General features: G+C 35.9%; 2 protein-coding genes across 2 annotated transcripts; both read left to right on the top strand.

Moving 5' to 3' along the window:
* The first annotated feature begins 365 nt into the window (after positions 1–365).
* Positions 366–2,905, top strand: LOC133322897 (high mobility group protein Z). Its single transcript, XM_061531851.1, has 2 exons — positions 366–555; positions 2,718–2,905. The coding sequence occupies exons 1-2, from the start codon at positions 403–405 to the stop codon at positions 2,901–2,903; spliced, it is 339 nt and encodes a 112-aa protein (XP_061387835.1). The 5' UTR covers positions 366–402; the 3' UTR covers positions 2,904–2,905.
* A 4,466-nt stretch (positions 2,906–7,371) lies between these two features.
* LOC133322895 (endoribonuclease Dcr-2) lies at positions 7,372–21,960 on the top strand. The gene is made up of 10 exons (XM_061531849.1): positions 7,372–7,407; positions 7,519–7,655; positions 11,704–11,881; positions 11,954–12,258; positions 13,375–14,620; positions 16,700–16,874; positions 16,963–18,020; positions 19,169–20,417; positions 21,182–21,476; positions 21,570–21,960. Exons 1-10 carry the CDS (start codon positions 7,372–7,374, stop codon positions 21,958–21,960), a joined length of 5,070 nt encoding a protein of 1,689 aa, XP_061387833.1.
* The last annotated feature ends 991 nt before the right edge of the window (positions 21,961–22,951 follow it).

Here is a 22,951-nt window from a genome sequence, read left to right as displayed (position 1 = left end):
ATTGACATTAACATGTCATATTTACATATGTATTGACATATGGAGGGTCATTGACATATTACGCTATATATATTCAGTGTATGAATGTATGCGAGGCAATTAAAGAGATGCGTAGGATATATATGTTTACATACACATACATACAAATATGAATATGTGTGTATATGTAGCAATAAACGAAATATGCATTTAAATATTAAATAAACATCAATATGATGACTGGTGGAAATGCAAAAGAGCATAAAAGCATGGTATTAAAAAAAATGTTCCAAATATCTTCTAACATCTTTTTAAGTTCTGCTTTTTTTATAAATTCTTATTAATTATTTTTTTTAACTTTCTTCCATTTTTAGCTAAAACCTTTACTTAAGTAAAAACAAAAAAAAAAACTCCCAAGAAAAAATGGCTGGTGAACGTCCAAAACGCCCCTTGTCCGGCTATATGCTGTGGCTCAACGAACATCGTGAACAAATCAAAAAGGAAAATCCCGGCAGCAAAGTTACCGAAATTGCCAAACGAGGCGGTGAAATGTGGCGGGCAATTAAGGACAAGAGTGTAAGTAGATAAAAAAATCGAGGGTTGTGTTAATAACAGAATATTTAAAAAAATCAGGAAAATGTTAGGCAATCAACAAACTACAAAAATCCAGGCATATTTTTGATGCCTCAAGAAATATTTTTTAAAAAAAATCCTTGACTATTTTTGGTTAAGATGAGATGAGCTATTTAGTAGAGGTCCGTATAGGTGGTGAGAAACACCATGGATGTCATTATAGGTGATGAGGAGCCCTATAGAGGTCCATATTGGTCGTGAGGAGCGCTGTAGAGGTCGAAATAGGTAATAAGGAGCTCTATAGAGGTGTGTATATAGGGTCTTTGGAGGTCCGTACAAGTGTTGAGGAGCTATTTAGATGCTCGTATAGGAGGTAAGGAGCTCTATAGAGGTCCGTATAGGTGGTGAGGACTTTATAGAGGTTCGTATAGATGGTGTGGAGCTCTATAGAGGTGGTGAACTGCTGTTTAGGTCCGTATAGGTGGAGAGGAGCTCTTTAGAGGTCTGTATAGGTGCTGAGCGGCTCTGTGGTGAGAGGTGGTGAACTGCTGTTTAGGTCCGTATAGGTGGAGAGGAGCTCTTTAGAGGTCTGTATAGGTGCTGAGCGGCTCTGTAAATTTTCATATAGGTGGCGAAGAGCTCTATAGAGGCAGTATAGGTGGTGTGAAGCTCTATAGAGGTCTGTATAGGTGGTGAGGAGCTCTGTAAATGTTTATTTAGGTGGTAAAGAGCTCTATAGAGGCAGTATAGGTGGCATATATTTGATGCTTCAAGAATTTTTTTTTTTTAATCCATGCCTATTCTTAGTTAAGATGACATGACCTATTTAGAGGTCCGTATAGATGGTTATGAACACCATGGAGGTCATTATAAGTGATGAGGAGCCCTATAGAGGTCCATATTGGTCGTGAGGAGCGCTGAAGTGGTCGATATAGGTGGTAAGGAACTCTATAGAGATCCGTATAGGTGGTGAGAAACTTTATAGCGGTTCGTATAGATGGCGTGGAGCTCTATAGAGATGGCGAGCAGCTGTTTAGAGATCCCTACAAGTGGTGATGAGCTACATAGAGGTCCGTATAGGTGGAGTGGAGCTTTTTAGAGGTCTGCATAGGTTGTGAGCGGCTCTGTAAATGTGCATATAGGTGGTGAAGAGCTCTATAGAGGCCGTATAGGTGGTGTACAAGTGGTGAGGAGCTATTTAGAGGTTCGAATAGGTGGTAAGGAGCTCTGTAAAGTTTCAATAGGTGTTGAAGATCTCTATAGAGGCCGTATAGAGTTGGTTAGCAGCTCTTTAGAGGTACGTTAAAGTGTTGATGAGCTACTTAGAGGTCCGTATAGGTGGTGAGAAGCTCTTTAGATGTCTGGTTAGGTGGCGAGGAGCTCTGTAAATGTTCATATAGGTGGTGAAGAGCTCAATAGAGGCCGTATAGGTGGTGTGGACCTCTATAGAGTTGCTGAGCAGCTCTTTACCGTTCCGTACAAGTAGTGATGAGCTACATAGAGGTCCGTATAGGTGGAGTGGAGCTTTTTAGAGGTCTGCATAGGTTGTGAGCGGCTCTGTAAATGTGCATATAGGTGGTGAAGAGCTCTATAAAGGCCGTATAGGTGGTGTACAAGTGGTGAGGAGCTATTTAGAGGTTCGAATAGGTGGTGAGGAGCTCTGTAAAGTTTCAATAGGTGTTGAAGATCTCTATAGAGGCCGTATAGAGTTGGTTTGCAGCTCTTTAGAGGTACGTTAAAGTGTTGATGAGCTACGTAGAGGTCCGTATAGGTGGAGAGGAGCTCTTTAGACGTATGTATAGGTGGTGAGCGTCTCTGTAAAGGTTCATATATGTGGTGAAGAGCTCTATAGAGGCCGTATAGGTGGTGTGGAGCTCTATAGAGTTGGTGAACAGCTCTTTAGAGGTCCATACAAATGGTGAGGAATTACTTAGGGGTCCGTATAGGTGGTAAGGAGCTCTGTAAAGGTGTTGAAAAAATCCACGTCTATTTTTGGTGATTCAAAAAATATTTTAAAAATAAACCGCGCCTATATTTTTAAAATATCCACGCCTATTTGTAGTCCCTTAAAAATATTTAAAAAAAAACTACTTCCACATTTTATTTCTTTAATTTTTCTTCTCATTTCATTTATACTAATGCTGTGTTTTTCTTTTTTCTTCCAGGAATGGGAACAAAAAGCCCTCAAAATGAAGGAGGAATACAACAAGGCCGTTAAGGAATACGAGGCCAATGGTGGCACCGATACCGGTGCCCCCAAAAAACGCAAGAGCAAGGCTAACAAGGCCCCAGTCAAGAAGGCCAAGAAGAAAGATACCTCCGAGGAGGAAGAAGAAGAAGAGAGCGAGTAAATTAGAATAAAAATTGTGAATGGAAATGGAGAACCTGCAATTCGTTTTAATAACAACAACAACAAAAAAAACAAACAAACAAACATAAATATTACAAACAAAAACAAAAATTTAAAATATGTTTAACTTACAAATATAAGTTTTAAACATTTTATAAATGTAAGCTTAAGGTGGCATATATATATATATATATCTACATAAATATATATATTTACAATGAAAATATTACAAACAAACACATTTTTCAGTATATATGTAAAACAACCTACATATATATTTACTTACATATATAAATTGCAAATAAGTATAGAAAATTAAAAGAAAAAAAAGAAATTTCCAAAAAATATTTCTTTTTCTTTTCGCCCAAAATGACCGGGGTCATAAATTCTCAATTTATATATTTCTTTTTTGTATTTGTATTCTTTCCTAATTAATTAAATTATACTATTTAAGATTAGTTTATGTGTATGTTTTTGTTTTCATTTTTAATTTTTCTTTTCTATGTGTAAATTTGAGAATAATTATTTATAAAACAAAAATAATTCTAAGTTTTACACGAATTTTTCCATTTGTTAAAAAAAATAAAAGCAACAACAAATATAATAATCATTTGTATGTATGTATGTGTTGTGTATATTACATCAATACATATATGCATATTAAATTTTGTTCATTTTTGAAATCACAAGGATTTAATCCCCCCAGTAGAGAAAACAAAATATTAAATGAATTATTTTTAGTTGCTATGGCTGTGAAATTTTGAAATCATTGCCATTGCAATTTCTTTATGAAACTTTTTTTGAAACTAAAACAAAAAATAAAATACATACATACAAATTTTTAATAATAAAAACAAAAAACAAAACCCTAACTTTAAATGTACATGTAATTGTAGATTGAATATTAATGAAAAAAAAACCACATAAAAAATCCAACAAAAACAATTAAAAAAAAATTACAAACAAAAAAATCCAAACATTTAATTATGTCAAACAAAAAAAAATAAACAAAAACTAAAATAACAAAAAAAAAAACAAAATTGATGTTATTATTAAAGTGATTAAAGGGTCATATTTTCATATTTCTGAGGGCTACAAACCGATTTTCAGGTTCATCATCATTCATCATTCTAGATCTTACTTAGTACGCCATGCAAATTTCGTGAAATCGAAAGATATATAGGGGCTTTGGTACTCCATTTACATTAAATCGGACGAAAATATATATTTGGGAACTATATCTAAATCCGAACCGATTTTCTCGAAACTTAACACACATCATCGTAGAACTAATTTAGTACGCCATGCCAAAATTCGAGCAAATCGAAGAATATATAGGGACTTTGGTGCACCATTTACATAAAATCGGAAGAAACTATATATGGGAGCTATATCTAAATCTGGACCGATTTTCACGAAACTTAATATATGTAATTCTAGACTCAATTCAGTGCACTATAGCAAATTTCGTGCAAATCGAAAGATATATAGGGACTTTGGTGCACCATTTACATAAAATCGGACGAAAATATATATGGGAACTATATCTAAATCCAAACCGATTTTCTCGAAACTTAACACACATCATTCTAGGCGTAATTCAGTACTCTATGCCAAATTTCGTGCAAATCGAATGATATATAGGGACTTTGGTGCCCTACTTACCTTAATCGGACGAAAAATATATATGTGAGCTATATCTAAATCTAGACCGATTTTCTCGAAACTTAACACTCATCATTCTAGGCGTAATTCAGTACTCTATGCCAAATTTCGTGCAAATCGAAGAATATATAGGGACTTTGGTGTCCCACTTACCTTAATCGGACGAAAATATATATGGGAACTATATCTAAATCCAAACCGATTTTCTCGAAACTTAACACACATCATTCTAGGCGTAATTCAGTACTCTATGCCAAATTTCGTGCAAATCGAAAGATATATAGGGACTTTGGTGCCCCACTTACCTTAATCGGACGAAAAATATATATGTGAGCTATATCTAAATCTAGACCGATTTTCTCGAAACTTAACACTCATCATTCTAGGCGTAATTCAGTACTCTATGCCAAATTTCGTGCAATCCGATCATAAATGCGACCTGTACTTTGTTTACAATTTAACATCTACAGACGGACGGACATACATAAATCGACTCATAAAGTGATTATATGCATATTCTCAAAAGGAACCATGTGTCTATCTCGTTTCCTTTTGCCTGTTACAAAAATATGCACAATGACATAATACCCTGTACCTGTGGTAGGGTGGTGTGGTGAAAGGTATAAAAAGATTTCAAGGCGCGTCGGTCTTTTCAACAGTTTTTCCAGTTTGAAACATCATATTTGGCAATGTCGTCCTCCACTTGATCTTTCCATCTTATTCGTGACCTTCCCCTTCTGCGTGAACCATCAGCCTGTTCGCTTTTATATACCTTTTGGGCTGGGCCATCCATTCATCGATTCTCACAACATGACCTAGCCAACGTAGTCGTTGCAGCTCAATACGTCTAACAATGTCGATGTCCGAGAATAGCTGGTACAGCTCATGGTTTATTCGACGGCAATATTCACCGTCAACGCACATCGGCCCATAGATCTTTCGGATAATTTTTCTCTCAAACACTCCAAGTGCTGCCTCATCTGTTTGCGTAAGTACACATGCTTCAGATCCATATAATAGCACGGGTACTATCAGCGTCTTGTAGAGTGTGTGTCCCGCTAGACCAAAATCACACTCTACAAGACGCTGATTTTCTTCTAATTTTTTGAGGGGGCTATAAATAGGCGTGGAATTTAAAAAAATAATCTTTTTTAAAAATATTGACCTCTAAAAATTGTTTATACCCTACACAACTATGTTGTCAGGGTATTATAGCTTTGTGCAGCCCCAAATATTTGTAACGCCGCGAAATATTGGTCCTAAACCCACCTTTAAGTATACCGATCGTCATATATCGATTAGCTGAGTCGATCCAGACGTGTGTGTCCGTCCATTATAATTTGTAAACACGATACAGGTCACAGTTATGGACCAATCTTTACGAAATTTTGCATGTAGGCTGGGTTCTGGCCAATGAAGACCCCTATTGTTTTTGGTAAAGATCGGTTAATATCTAGAGGATGAAATGGACCAAAAACTTTAATTTTGTCGGGTTTTCTGGTCGCTTCAGAGGCGAATTTTTACATAGAGAAGGGGATCGGGCCAATGAGTAAGCATGTCTGTTTTGATAAGGATCGGTCAATATTTAGCAGGTCAAATGGACCCTGACTTTTATGTGAAAAAATACAAAATTTGTATTCTATAGCGTATAGATTTACTCCTGAAGGACATAGACCCGAATAGTTGTTCGTATATCCAAGGGCAGTGGTTGACCTTTCAATTGATACCAATTATATCGTCGTATGTTCTCGGAGGTGGGAGTTACATTTAAATATTTACAGGTGCTTATGTCGGAAATATAGTGCTGATCGCTTTGAAATGCCCCATGATGTTCCAGTTATGGTCAAGTAGAATAAGCCGGACATCACAACATAACCCACGGTGAAGGGGATCTGGGTAAGTAATTAAAAGAGTTGTACTGAACATTAGTAATATTCGGAAAATATGTCAGTGTATGGAAGAGGTGCTATTGACCTCTAATCGGGCAAGAGGGTGCAACTATCACGAAATATTACCGGAATAAAAATCTGCGGAATGATAGAGTTCTGTGGTAGTTGTGTAGGGTATCATATGGTCGGCCCCGTCCCACTATACTGCTCCGCTCACTGGTTTGATTTACCAATGAGAGAGAAAAAAAAACAACTCTCATGACCAATACCAATCACCAACAGTGTAAAACCCCGCTTAGTCGATTGTGTTAACATTTCAAACATATGATCGCCATTTCCTTACTTACAGAACCCTATACACCAGTGATGGATATCTTTCGAAATGTAAACAATACATTGAAATTGTTGTTAAAATAATTAAAAAAAATTATATTTATTACAAAAAAAAATTATATGGTAAATATTTTTGTTTTATAATTTTGAAAATAATTTCAATAGAAATTTTGAATTAAATATTTCATTATTATTAACAAATAGCCCAAAATAAGGATGGTACCAATTTGGATGGATGGTACTAATTTCCCAATCACTCTGCCATGTCTGACACCTGATGCCTGCCATATGATTGCTGCCGGTGTACTCGTCGCATTGGTGGTCCCTAAAAGTTCGGGCGGCCAAAAGAAAAAAAAAAGACCAACCATTTTTTGTTTGGTTTATTTGGTATTTCCCCGGTTTTGCCAGTCATCGATGAACACGTATCCCCTCGTCCTCAGCCGTATAAATATCAGCGGGCGCTGATATTGCAATTTCATCAGACGCATTTGAAGCTGCTGTATGGACGATTGTGAATTTCGTGTTCGGAACAATTGTTGAAAAAGAAAAATAATTTATAAGAAGTTGGAAACAAAAGAAAACATGGTGGAAATTACCGAAGAAAATTGCAAGGAAATTGTAGGTTTTTTTTCAATATTTTTTGTTGTTGTTGCAATTATAATTAAATTTTATTTTGTTTATTTCTCTGTGTGTGACTGTGTGTTTGCTAAACAACCAACTGCATTGCAGATAAAACCTCGCCCATACCAATTGGACTTGGTGCAATATGTGATGGAAAGGAATGGCATCATTTATTTACCAACTGGAGCTGGCAAGACTTTTGTGGCAATTTTGGCATTGAAAAAATTCGCCCATACTTTGCAAAAGTGAGTCGGCTTTTTATTATGTTCTACCTATGTATGTATGTTCGTGTGTATGTAAGCGACCTGCAGTTTCACAAGTGTAGTGGCTGAGGCAACTCATTCATCGACTACATCGTCGATGAATTTTCATCGACTACATCCACGGTTATGATCAGTGGTAATTTGTCCAGTAGTTTCTCGAACCTACAAAATTTAATAGACAAATTTTCAACTACATGATTGCGGGAACTAAGTCATAATTTTTTTTTTTTTTTGATTTTTTGTTAATTCTACTTTTTATGTTTTTTTGCTTTTTAACTTAAAATTGGTTAAGGGCCCCATACACTATAAATCATGCCGTCATGCCGATGAACCCCTTTTTGTATATGTGAGATTGACTAGTGTATGGCAAACTCTTCAATCACTATTCCAAAATATCGATTTTTGTCCCAAAAATTTCATTTTGAGTCGTAAATTCCGTTGTTTTTTATTCCGTCACAATTTTATTATTTTTGTACACAAAATTTTTTATTGACAACTTTCAAAATGAATATTATTCACCAGATTGATAGGGTTTCATTTTCAAAATCAAAACTATTTTGATTTTCTTCATGCATTGTGTGTGTCACACATACATAAATAATCTTTCAAAAAATAACACATACTATGATAAATGCTGTACGGCATGATGTATAGTGTATGGGGCCCTTTAAATATGAATATAAGCAAGTGAAAAAAGCATTAAGTTCGGCATGTATGTTCGTGTGTGTGTGTAAGCACCCTGCAGTTTCACAAGTGTAGTGGCTGGCAACTCATTCATCGACTACCTCATCGATGAATTTTCATCGACTACATCTACGCGGTTATATTAAAATGATCAGTGGTAATTTGTCCAGTAGTTTCTCTAACCTTCAAAATTTAATAGTCAAATTTTCAACTACATGATTGCGGGAACTAAGTCATAATTTTTTTTTTTTGATATTTTTTTTTTCAATTCTACTTTTTACGTTTTACGGACCTATATTAATAATTTTTGTGGAGAGATTTGGTACATATTAAGAACTCAAAATACTAAATTCGGTGGAAAAATACTGAAAATTAGGAGGTACCGTTCGAATGGGGGCTACCAGAAAAAGTGGACCTATATTTATAATTTTTTTGTGGAAACATTTAGTACCTAATAGGAACCCAATGTACCAAATGTCAGCGAATTCGGATGAAAAAAATCGCTCAAGAACAGCAAAATATCGAAAATTGGGGGGTACCCTTATATGGGGGCTCTCCAAAAAAATGGACCTATATTAATAATTTTTTTTGTGGAGAGATTTGGAATATATTAAGAACTCAAAATACTAAATTCGGTGGAAAAATACGATCAAAATCCCCTAAAATACTGAAAATTAGGAGGTGCGGTTATATGGGGGCTATCAGAAAAAGTGGGCCTATATTTATAATTTTTTGTGGAGACATTTAGTACCCAATAGGAACCCAATGTACCAAATTTCAGCGAATTTGGCTCATTTCAGCTCAAGAACAGCAAAATATGGAAAATTGGGGGGTACCGTCATATGAGAGCTATGCCTAAACGTGGACCGATATATCCCATATTTTAACTTAACCTGCCTGCAGACAACAAAGACAAACCTATGCAAAATTTCAGCACCCTATCTCAATTCCTTCAGAAGATAGCGTGATTACAACAAACGGGCAGACGGACGGACATGGCTAGATCGTCTTAGAATTTTACCCTGATCAAGAATATATATACCGTATGGGGTCGGAAAGGAATATTTCGATGAGTTACAAATGAAATGACAAAATTAATATACCCTCCATACTATAGTGGAGGGTATAAAAAGATGTTTTTTACTTAGATTTGTGGTAGTCGAGGAATTCCTCCATCGAAAAATAAAACAACGACAACAACAAAAAGTAGCCTGCAAAGTAATTTCTTTGTTTATGTTTATACAGAATGTGTAGATTATAAGCAGAACGACGATTGATTGCAAGTGTGTGTGTGTGTTTTAGATTTTTTTCGCTTGCAAAGCAAAAGGGGGAAAAAAATATTGAGAAAAAACTTGATTTGCTGATAATGACGATTTTTTGATTTTTTTAATGCCTTTCGTAGATATAAATGAAACGAAATTTCTAGAACTTAGATTTAGCCACATCCATACATCTCTACGTCTGTTGTAATCAGTCGATCTTCTTAAAATGTTTGCGTTAAGGTGCTGAGATTTGGTATACCAAAATATTTTATCAGCTGTAAAATCATATTTGGTATTTAGGATGTTGGTCCACGTTTCGGGTTGGACCTCATATAAAGATTTTCAATATTTTAAGAATTTGGGGTACGTTTTCGACAGAATGTGTTCATATTTGGTATTTAATATGGCAATTAGGTAAAAAATCACCCTACCAAAAATTTAGCAATATAGGTCCACGTTTCGGGTTAGCCCCTATATAAAAATGTTAAATTTTTAAAGGTTTTAGTCACTTTTTTCAAACCAAATTGTTTCTAAGTGGATATTTTGGATTGTTAGGGGATACAAAATCTTCCGACCAAAAATTATCTACATTGGTCCAAGTTTCCGAGTAGGCTCCATTTAAAGATTTTCGATATTTAAGGGTTTTGGGCACCTTCTTCAAATCGAATTGCTGGTAATTTAATATTTTGGGGTGTCATTGGGTCACTAATCTTTCTACCAAATTTTATCGATATTGGTCCACGTTTCGGGTTAGACCCCTCATAAGAACTTCCGATATTTAAGAATTTTGAACGCCTAATTCAAACCGAATTTATTTTAGTTTGATATTTTTGGTTGTCATTGCGTGTAATTTGATATTTTGTATTGTCAGGGCATATACAATCTTCCGACCATAAATTATCTATATTGGTCAACATTTTGGATTAGATCCCACATAAGGATTTTCGATATTTAAGGGTCTGGGACACCGTTTTGAACCGAATTGGTCGTAATTTGATATTTTGGATTATCATTGTGTCACAAATCTTCCGACCAAAAATTATCCACATTGGTCCACGTTTCCGGGAAGGCCCCATATAAAGATTTTCGATATTTTAAGATTTTGGACGTCTAATTCAACCCGAATTGATTTTAGTTTGATATTTTGGATTGTCATTGGGTCTGAAATCTTCCAGCCAAAAATTATTAACATTGGTCCACGTTTCGGGTTTGACCCCATATAACGATTTTCGAAATTTTAAGAGTTTCGGAAATTTTTTCCAATTGAATGGGCTTTTATTTGGTAATTATAATAGCCATTTGGTAGCAAATCTTCGTACAAAAATTTGTCAACACTGGTCCACGTTTCGGGTTAGACCCCATATAAAGATTTTCTATATTTAAGGGTTTTGGACAACTTTTCAAAACAAATTGCTGGTAATTTAATATTTAGTATTGTCAGAGGATAACAAATCTTCCTACCAAAATTTATCTATATTGGTCCACGTTTCGGGTTTGGCCCCATATAACGATTTTCGATATTTTAGGATTTTGAACACCTAATTCAAACCGACTTGAATTTAGTTTGATATTTTCGATTGCAATTGGGTCACAAATCCTATCCTATCAAAATTTATCAATATTGGTCCACATTTCCGGGTAGGCCCCATACAGATTTTCGATATTTATGGGGTTTTGGACAATTTTTTTCTAACCGAATGGAATGTTATATGATTTTTACGATTCACATTGGCTAAAAAATCTTCCGACCAAAAATTATCGATATTGGTCCACGTTTTGGGTTAGGTTCCATATGAAGATTTTCGATATTTTAGGATTTTGAATCACTTTTTCTAATCGTATTGGTCGAAATTTGATATTTTGAGTTGTCGTAGGGTCGCAAATCTTCGTATCAAAATTTATAAATATAGGTCCATGTTAAGGTCTAACACCCTCATAGGGATTTTTGGTATCTTGAGAATTTCGACCATTTTTTTCAGCAAAATTGCTTTTAATTTGATATTGATGGTTCAGCAAATATTCATACCAAAAATGATCAAATTCGGTCCACGTTTTGAACTATTTTCTTTTCTCCCCCCAAACAGGACCATTAAAAATGGCGGCAAACGTGCCATATTTATGTGTAATACCGTAGAATTGGCCCGCCAACAGGCTGAGGAAATTCGAAAAACAACAAATCTTAAAACCGGTATATATATTGGAGATCGTGATGTTGACAATTGGCAACGTCGAAAATGGGAAACTGAAATCGAAGAAAATCAGGTAAATATTTTGTTATTTGAAATAAAAAAATCGCATTTTTTAAATTCTCTTGTTTTTTTGCTTTCTCTTCAGGTTCTCGTTGGTACGGCTCAAATTTTTGTCGATATTGTATCGCAGAATTTAATCAAAGTTAACGATCTAAGTGTCGTTGTCATCGATGAGTGCCATCACGCCACCGGTGGCCATCCAATGAAAACATTTTTAAGTATGTTCCCGCTACAGCCAACCGAGGGCCCCCGCGTCATAGGCTTGACCGGTGTCCTAATTAAGGGCAATAAATTGGGCAATGTCATTAGCGATCTGCGAACATTGGAATCAACAATGCGTGGCAATATTATTACTGTGCGTTCGGCAGAGGAGATGCAAAATGTTATGGTGTAAGTTATAATTCTAACGAAAAAATAAAAAAACAATTTCGGTTTAGCTTCCTTGAAAGATTTCGCCAAATAGAAGCGGTATTTAAAATTGTTGTCATCATTTTCCAAGCGATTTTGCTATAATTTGGTATTATTGTTTCTCAGGGAGTAGAGCAGCTCGTTGCCAAAAATTATCTAAATCGGACATTATTTCGTTATAGCTTCCTTTAAAGGTTCTGCCAAATAGAATCGATTTTTAAGATTTTAGCCAAATTTCTCAAGCGATTTTGTTGTTGTTTGGAATTTTTGTTTCTCAGGGAGTAGTGCAGCTCTATGCCAAAAATTATCTAAATCGGACTTCATTTCGATATAGCTCCTTTTAAAAATTCCTCCAAATAGAACCTATTTTTAAGATTTAAGGCGTATTTCTGGATCGATTTTGTTGTAATTTGGTATTATTGTTTCCCATAGAGTTTAACAACTCCATGCCAAACATTATCTAAATCGGACTTCATTTCGATATAGCTGTCTTTAAAGGTTCTGCCAAATAGAACCGATTTTTATGATTTTAGCTACATTTCTCAAGCGATTTTGTTGTAATTTTCTATTTTAGTTACCCATAGCATTGTACAGTTACATGCCAAAAATTATCTAAATCGGACTTCATTTCGTTATAGCTCCCTTTACAAATTCGGCCAAATAGAACCGATTTTTAAGATTTTAGCCACATTTCTCAAGCGATTTTGTTGTGGTTTGGTATTATTGTTTCTCAGGGTGAAGTGCAGCTCCATGCCAAAAATTATCTAAATCGGACTTCATTTCGATATAGCTCCCTTTACAAATTCCCCCAAATAGAACCGATTTTTAAGATTTTAGCCACATTTCTCAAGCGATTTTGTTGTGGTTTCGTATTTTTATTCCTCAGGAAGTAGTGCAGCCCCATGCCAAAAATTATCTAAATCGGAATTCATTTCGATATAGCTTCCTTGGAAGATTCCGCCAAATAGAACCGATTTTTAGATTTTAACCACATTTCTCAAGTGATTTGGGGTAGTATAGCATTTTGCCAACTTCTTATATTCAAATTAGATACCAAAAATAATATATTTATAAACCTAATATTTTGTTTCGCCTTAGGTTCTCCACCAAGCCATTTGAGGAATTGGTTTCCTACACATCAAATCGCCATACCTTTCAAGTGGAAACCAAAATAAAACAATTGGTTGAGGAATGTAAAGCCTTCATTGACAATTGGAGCATTGGCGCTGTGGCCTTAAAAATGACTAAAGGCCTGCAAGGATTTCGTGAACCGAACAAAAAGAATTCGGCCAAAAATCTCCTGAACGATTTCATTTATCAAATGGACGATTTGGGTCTATATTCGGCCTCCATTGCCATTATGTCGCTGATTATCGAATTCGAAGTGAAAAAACGTCAATCCGATACAATAGCTTTGCGCGACATGTATCGTCGTATTCTACAAGACTGCGAACGTATACGACACATTATTTGCCACGAACTGAAGGAGATGTTGGACGTCGATGATGAGATGCCAATCAACGACAAGGATATTCACACCTTGAATATTATACTCAATTATTCGACGCCCAAATTGAGAGCTCTGCTGAGCAACATTCGTGACAAATTCAAGAACAAACAGGCCAAAGATATTGCCTGTCTGATATTTGTTGATCGGCGTTACACGGCCAAATGTCTATATCATGTCGTGTTGCGTTATGTCGAGCTGTGTCCAGACTTGCGTGATATCATTCGGCCACAATTTATGGTTGGCCGTCAAAATATTCTGTGTTCGATTGAAAGTGTCCTCGATGCTAAATGGCAAAAATCGGCCATAAAAGAATTCCGTGATCACGAGTGCAATATGATTATATGTTCGAATGTTCTCGAGGAGGGTATCGATGTACAGGCGTGTAACTATGTCTTCACATTCGATCCATTGAAAACGTTCAATTCGTATATACAAACCAAAGGGCGGGCACGTAGTAAAAACTCATTTTATACGATATTTGCACCGGAGGCGGATAAGATGAAGATGGTCGAACAAATACGAAAATATCGTCAAATACATGAAGAAATCAAAACGTTTTTAATAACCCGTTGTTTGGAACGTGACGATCCAAGTGAAAGTGAAATAGCGGAACAATTTGTTGATTTAATTCCGCCCTATGTGATACCAAGTGGTGCCAAGTTGTTGGCTGCCTCGGCGCTGGCTCTATTGAATCGTTATTGTGTCAGTTTGCCGTGGGATTCGTTTGGACAAGAATTGCCATGGTATATGAAATTGCCACCGCGAGAAAAAGATGGAAAAATAGCTGTCAGTGTGACATTGCCGCTACAATCAACCGTTCGAGAAACCATTACGGTAAGTTTATTTTTAATAAAAAAATATTGAAAGGGAGCCCTTTTTAGATAATTTTTTTGCATGGAGTTGCACTACTCCTTGAGAAACAATAATAAATTATAGTAAAATCGCTTCAGAAATGTGACCAAAAATTTTAAAATTTGCTTATATTAGGGGACCTTTGAAAGGGACCTCTACCGAAATGGAGTCCCATTCACATAATTTGTGGCATGTAGCTGCACTACCTCATGAAGAACTAAAATACGAAATTATAAGAAAATCGCTTCATAACTATGGCTATAATCTTAAAATTTGGTTATATTCGGCGGACCCTTTAAAGGGACCTCTACCGAAATGGAGTCCCATTCACATAATTTTTGGCATGTAGCTGCACTACCCCGTGAGTAATGAATATACCATATTTCAACATAATCGCTTGAGAAATACGACTATAATCTTAAAGAATAGTTATGTTTGGGGGACCCATTAAGGGGACCTATACCAAAATGGAGTCCCATTCACATAATTTTTTGCAGGTAGCTGCACTACCCTATGAGAAACTAAAATACGAAATTATAAGAAAATCGTTTCATAACTGTGGCTAAAATCTTAAAATTTGGTTATATTCGGCGGACCCTTTAAAGGGAGCTATACCGAAATGAAGTCCAATTTACATAATTTTCGGCATGTGGCTGCACTACCCCATGAGAAACTAAAATATGAAATTATAACAAAATCGCTTGAGAAATACGGCTATATTCTTATGCTTATATTCGGGGGACCCTTTAAAGGGACCTATAGCGAAATGGAGTCCCATTCACATAATTTTTGGCATGAAGCTGCACTACCCCTTGATAAACTAAAATACCAAATTACAACAAAATCGCTTAAGAAATACGACTATAATCTTAAAATTTGGTTATATTCGGCGGACCCTTTAAAGGGAGCTATACCGAAATGAAGTCCAATTTAGATAATTTTTGGCATGTAGCTGCACTACCCCATGAGAAACTAAAATATGAAATTATAACAAAATCGCTTGAGAAATACGGCTATATTCTTATGCTTATATTCGGGGGACCCTTTTAAGGGACCTATAGCGAAATGGAGTCCCATTCACATAATTTTTGGCATGAAGCTGCACTACCCCTTGATAAACTAAAATACCAAATTACAACAAAATCGCTTAAGAAATACGACTATAATCTTAAAATTTGGTTATATTCGGCGGACCCTTTAAAGGGAGCTATACCGAAATGAAGTCCAATTTAGATAATTTTTGGCATGTAGCTGCACTACCCCATGAGAAACTAAATTATGAAATTATAACAAAATCGCTTCATAACTACGGCTAAAATTTTAAAATTTGGTTATATTCGGTGGATCCTTTAAAGGGAGCTATACCGAAATGAAGTCAAATTTACATAATTTTTGACATTTAGCTGCACTACCCCATGAGAAACTAAAATATGAAATTATAACAAAATCACTTCATAACTACGGCTAAAATCTTAAAATTTGGTTATATTCGGTGGATCCTTTAAAGGGAGCTATAGCGAAATATGGATCAATCAATATAATTTTTAGCAGGTGGCTGCACCACCCATTGAGAAACTAAAACACGAAATTATAACAAAATCGATTCATAACTATACCTTAAATGCCTTAAAATTTGGTTATATTCGGCGGACCCTTTAAAGGCAACTATACCGAAATGAAGTCCAATTTAGATAATTTTTGGCATGTAGCTGCACTACCCCAAAGGAAACAAAAATACCAAACCACAACAAAATCGATCGAGAAATATTGCTAAAATCTTAAAAATCGGTTCTATTTCGGAGAATCTCTCAAGGATGCTATATCGAAATGAAGTCCTATATAAATAATTTTTGGCATATAGCTGCACTACCATATGAGATACTAATATACCAAATTACAACAAAATCGCTTTATAACTATGGCTTAAATCTTAAAATTTGGGTATATTCGGTCCACTTTTTAAAGGAAACTATACCGAAATTGGTTTATTTTTAGGTATATTTATATTTTTTTAAATAACTCGCTTTAATATAATTTATTTTTTTTATTATTTCATTTCAGAGTGATTATATGGCCACAGCTAAGGAGGCCAAAATCTCCGCTGCCTTCAAGGCCTGTGTTAGGCTTTATGAAAACGGTGAACTAAATAATTTCCTGCTGCCCATAACAAAGAAGGAATGCATTGCTAAGGTTTCAAATGATCTCTTCAAACATTGGGAAAAATTCGATGACAATGGTGAGTGGGATTTTTTTCAAAAAATTTTTTTTTATTTTAAAATTTTTTTTTTAATGAAATGATTTTTTTCTCCCCCTCCCCGCCGCAGTTTGCAGTAAAACAGTTGGTAAACAACAAGCACGCATTTATAAACGTAAATGTCCGGAAGAGCTCTACAATGCTTTGCCCCGCTTGGGTGTAACATCATATGCCTACAGCATCGAATACGCTACGGATTTTCCATTGAATTCGTATAACGAACATATCGATAAATATTTCAAACAACCGGCAACCTATGCAATTCTGTCGAGTAAAAAATTACCCAAATTAGCGGAGATGCCCTTGTTTATGTCCCAGGGAAAGATACGCATTAAAATCAATGAAGTACCCATAGCCGTTACCCTGCACAATGAACAACAACTAAAACAGCTGCAACAATTCCATACGATGGTGTTTAAAGACATCCTCAAATTGTGGCGGCATTTTTTGGTTATGGATCAACGTAACAAGGACTACTCGTTTTTAATTGTCCCTCTGAATGGGGAGAAACAAATCGATTGGCCGTTGGTGGCGAATTTCCCCAACATGCCCCCTAAACGTGTCCTCACACCCAACGAAAGACGTAATGCTCAGCATTACAATCCCGACGATTATCTCGACAGAGTTGTTACGAAATGGTACAGCGATCGAGACCATGAGAATTTCCTGGTAACACAAATACACACCGATCTAACACCCTATAGTCCGTTCGATGGTCAGACACATGCCAACTATGCGGAATTCTATAAATCACGTTATAATCTAGAGATCTACAATGGCCAGCAGTTTCTGTTGGAAGTCAAGCCACTGACACATCGACGTAATTTCTTCAACAATGCCCACAACAAGAGTATCGAAAAGAAAAAGGAAACAAGTCGGGTAATTTTGATACCCGAATTGTGTCACAACTATCAGTATCCGGCCAATTTGTGGTTGAAGGCATTATTGTTGCCCAGTATATTACATCGTATTGTCTATATGCTGCATGCTGAACAATTGCGTCAACGTATAAATGCATACTTGGGTTTGGAACGCTATTTTGCGGACTACGAACCGCAACCGTTGATAATAGATGTGTCACTGAAACGTGTCCTGGATGATGATGATAATTTGATCCAGGAAAAGGAGGTGGGTACATCGTCATTTATTAAACTAATTAAATCTGAGCCGCACTACGCCATGAGTACCAGTAATACCAAATTATAGCAAAATCCCTTGTGACTACAAATGGTTATATTTTGGGGACCCCTTAAAGGGAGTTATAATAAAATAAGGTCCTATTAGTAAAATTTTTGGCATGGAGCTGCTCCACTCCATGAGAACCAATAATACCAAATCATAGGAAAATCGCTTGGAAATTTTGGCTAAAATCTTAAAAATTGGTTTTATTCGGTGGACCTCGTAAGGGGAGCTATAACGAAATGTAGTGATAATTCCATGATTTTTGGCATGGAGCTGCACCACTCCATGAGAAACAATAATACCAAATTATAGTAAAATCGTTTCAGAAATGTGTCTACAATCATAAAAATTGATACTATTTGGGGGACCTCTCAAAGGGAGCTATAACGAAATGTTGTCCTATTTCGATAATTTTTGGCATGGAGCTGCACTACTCATTGAGAAACAATAATACCAAATTCTAGCTAAATAGCGTCAGAAATGTGGCTACAATCTTAAAAATTGGTTATAGAAACTACTACCAAATTATAGCAAAATCGCTTCAGAAATGTGACTACAATCTTAAAAATTTATATTTGGGGGACCTCTCAAAGGGAGCTATAACGAAATGTGGTCCTCTTTCGATAATTTTTGGTATACAGCTGCACTACTCATTGTGAAACAATACTACCAAATTAAAACAAAATCGCTTCAGAAATGTGACTACATTCATAAAAATTGGTTATATTTTGGAGAACCTCTAAAGGGGGAGGTATGCCGAAATGTGGGCCTTTCTACACAATTTTTGGTACAGAGGTTCCCTAACATTTAATAATCTAAATATCAAATTATGGCGCAATCGCCTAAAAGAATACGACAAAAAGCTTCAAATTTAATTTTATTCAGATTAAATCGGAAAAAAATTCAAAGGGAGCCATATCAAAATTTGATCCGATCTATATAATTTTTTTTTTTTTTTGTATGGAGCATCTCCATCGAATATAATGTCGAACAAATTAAAACTCAATCTTTATTTTTTTTTTAATTTGATTTGATTTCTTAAATTCTTATTGCTCTCCATTTGTTTTTTTTTATTTTTTTGTTCTCTTTTTCAGTACACCAAATCGATTTGTTCCATACCAGCAAAAGAAAATGCAACAACGAACGATTATCAAGTTACCTCATTGGATGATGCATCCAGCTGGAAATCATATTTGGAACCCGTGGATTTAAATCGTAGACTTAATTCATCCTATCCCGTCGAAATTGATTACTATTATAAATTCATATCGGATTTGCTAGTCGAATTGGAGAATATGAGAGTGAATGAAGAAGAAGAATGGACCAAATGTCAATTAAATGCTCATGTACCAAAACAAATTGTCGGACCTGGCTCACCTTCAAGTTCGACGGGTGTACAACGATTATCAATACTGGATACTCCGCCCTCCTCCTTAGCTGTGCAAGATAAGACCCAAATTAATATCTTAAAATTGAATTTTATACCCGACAGCAAACTCAAATCAGCTGAACAATATGAATTCTTGGCCGCCCTGACCACGGCCGGTGTCAATGATGTCTTCGATATGGAACGCTACGAACTGTTGGGTGATGCCTTTCTCAAATTTTCCGCCTCGCTGTATTTAACAAATAAGTACACAACCTGGAATGAGGGTTATCTTTCGATTATTAAAAGTCGCATGGTATCCAATCGCAATTTGCTGTATTGCCTCTTAGATTCGGATATTTCACAACGCATTTGCAGTTCACCCTTCAAACCCAATACCACATGGCTACCACCCTTATGTAGTTTACCCTCAAATCTATTGGATGTTATTGAAAAATATCCTGCCGAAGCCGGGTCAATGTTGGAACCTCAAGATTTCTATAATTTGCAATTAACCGAACCGGAGTTGGCGTCGGGAAAATGTTCTGCCGAAAAACTGGAACGTTTTACGCAAGCATGTACCCGAAATACGGAACTATTAGAGGGTAACATAACCGTATCGCCGGAAAATGAAATCAATATGTATATTTATCAATATGTACTGCGTGATAAAATCGTTGCCGATACCTTGGAGGCATTGCTGGGTGTGTGTGTTAAAAATTACGGTATACATCGTTCATTTCGTATGTTGGAATTCTTTGGTATATGTAAATCGGAAAGAGACAAGCCGCTGACAAATCTGCTGGATTTAAAATTGAGCGGCACACACTTGCGTACCAATGTCAGCAGAGCCGAGGTGAATGCATTCCTGTTGAACATCGATTATTTGGAAAAGAATTTGGGTTATCAATTTAAGGATCGTGCCTATTTGTTGCAGGCCCTAACACATCCATCATATCCAACGAATAGAATAACGGGTAAGTTATACCGTGAACTAAAATTCAGATGCTAAATTATGGGACAAATCGCTTAGAAATTGGGGCTATATATTTTAAAAAAATGGGGACCCCTTAAAGGGAGCTATACCAGAATGAAGTCCCATTTAGATAATTTTTGATATAGAGCTGCTGTACTCTGTGAGTAACAATAATACCAACTTATAGAAAAATCGCTTCAGAAGTGTGCCTACAACCATAAAAATTGATTTTATTCGGATAACCCCTTAAAGGGAGCTAAACCAAAATGTGGTCATATTCCCTTGATTTTTGGCATAGAGCTGCACTACCCCATGAGTAACAATAATACCAAATTATAGAAAAATCTCTTCAAAAATGTGCCTAGAATGTTAAAAATTGATTTTATTCGGATAACCCCTTACAGGGAGCTATACCAAAATGTGGACATATTCCCATGATTTTTGGCATGGAGCTGCCCTACTCCATGAGAACAACTAATACCAATTTATAGAAAAATCGCTTGGAAATTGTGGCTAAAATCTTAAAAATTGGTTTTATTCGGCGGACCTCTTAAAGGGAGCTATAACGAAATGTGGATATATTTCAATAATTTTTGGCATAGAGCTGCACGACTCCATGAGAACCAATAATACCAAATTATAGGAAAATCGCTTGCAAAATGTGGCTAAATTCTTTAAAATTGGTTTTATTCGGATGACCCCTTAAAGGGACCAAAATTTGATCATAATTTAAGTTTTTCTATGTTTCTTCATCTTTTTTTGCAGGATGCTATCAAGAATTGGAATTTATTGGTGATGCCATACTCGATATGTTAATGACCTGTTACATTTTCGAACGCTATGAAACTATGGATCCGGGCAAAATGACCGATTTACGCTCGGCCTTGGTCAATAATATAACATTGGCATGTATTTGTGTGCGTTATCGTTTCCATTTGTTTTTGTTATATGAAAATAGCCGCCTATCGGAGGCTATAAAAACCTTTGCCGATTTTCAAGAAACCCAAGATCATCGTGTCACGAATCAAGTTCGAATCCTTATGGAAGAATCATCAAATGAATTAGATCCGTATAATGTTACGAGTACAAGTGATGATGATGACGATTATGGAACTGAGGGCAGAGGAGGAGATGATGTGGCAATGGATGGAACAGGAACAACAAAATCTAAATATAATATGTCGGAGAAAATCGATGTACCGAAGGCATTGGGCGATATTGTTGAGGCCATTATTGGTGCCATATATTTGGATTGTCGTGATCTGGAGAAGACATGGCAGGTGATTTACAAACTGTTTGAAAATGAATTGCAAGAATTCTCACACGAAGTGCCTATCGATCCCGTTCGACAATTGGGTGAAATCAAACAGGCCAATCCGATCTACTACAAGCCCATAGTCGATCGTGAAACGGTAATGGTGAAATGTGTCTTCAATTGTTTGGATCGTTCGGTGACCACCAACGGTTTTGGCAGCAATGCTATTCTGGCCAAGAAGGCAGCTGCCAAACAGGCCTTACAGATATTGGCCAAGAATGGGAACTGAAGAACTCCGTATTTTGGATTTTTTAAAGAATATATTTTTAAATATATGTTTATGTAGTTATTTAATTGTGCCTATTATATAATTTATTTAATTTGTTTAATTCTGCCGAGAAGGTGTAACCTTCTCTAGCCTTGTAGTTAGTTGTAGTACGAATATTTATCATCTATATATGAAAATATTTTAAAATTTTATAATTATGTTATACTAATTAAAAATATATATTCCATTAATTATGAATACAAAAATTCTTCAATAAAAAGCGCTCTGGAACCCCAGAAAAAAAACGACGAGAATTTTTTTAAGTGAACATAAAAATTATGATCGTTGCCCTGGTTAGGATATTTTAATGCAAAAAACCGACAACGGCATGAGGTTGATTGACTTCGCGGCAGCAAAAAAAAAAACAGATTCAAGTATCTCGATATACACAAGGTATAACATGCTCAATCATCAAATTGAGCATGTTGTGATAGACGGAAGGCATTCATCCAGTGTTTTAAAAGTCCGATCGATCCGGGGAGCGAATATCGATTCGGATCATTACCTTGTGGGAAAATCGCTTGGAAATTGTGGCTAAAATCTTAAAAATTGGTTTTATGCGGATGACCCCTTAAAGGGAGCTATAACAAAATGTGGACATATTCCTATGATTTTTGGCATAGTGCTGCACGACTCCAATAATACCAAATTATAGGAAAATCGCTTCAGAAATGTGCCTACAATCTTAAAAATTGGTTTTATTAGGTGGACCCTCTAAAGTGGGCTATAACGAAATTTGGCCATATTCCTATGATTTTTGGCACAGAGCTGCCCTGCCCCATGAGTAACAATAATACAAAATTATAGGAAAATCGCTTCAGAAATGTGCCTACAATCTTAAAAATTGGTTTTAATGGGGGGACCTCTTAAAGGGAGTTATACCAAAATGTGGGCATATTCCTATGATTTTTGGCACAGAGCTGCCCTGCCCCATGAGTAACAATAATACAAA

Source organism: Musca vetustissima, unplaced genomic scaffold (genome assembly GCF_032173495.1).
Source record: "Musca vetustissima isolate MV318-11 ecotype Yass unplaced genomic scaffold, APGP_CSIRO_Mvet_v1 utg11468, whole genome shotgun sequence".
Classification (NCBI taxonomy): domain Eukaryota; kingdom Metazoa; phylum Arthropoda; class Insecta; order Diptera; family Muscidae; genus Musca; species Musca vetustissima.
Note: the sequence above shows the minus strand (reverse complement) of the source record. Positions and strands in the feature narration are given on the sequence as shown.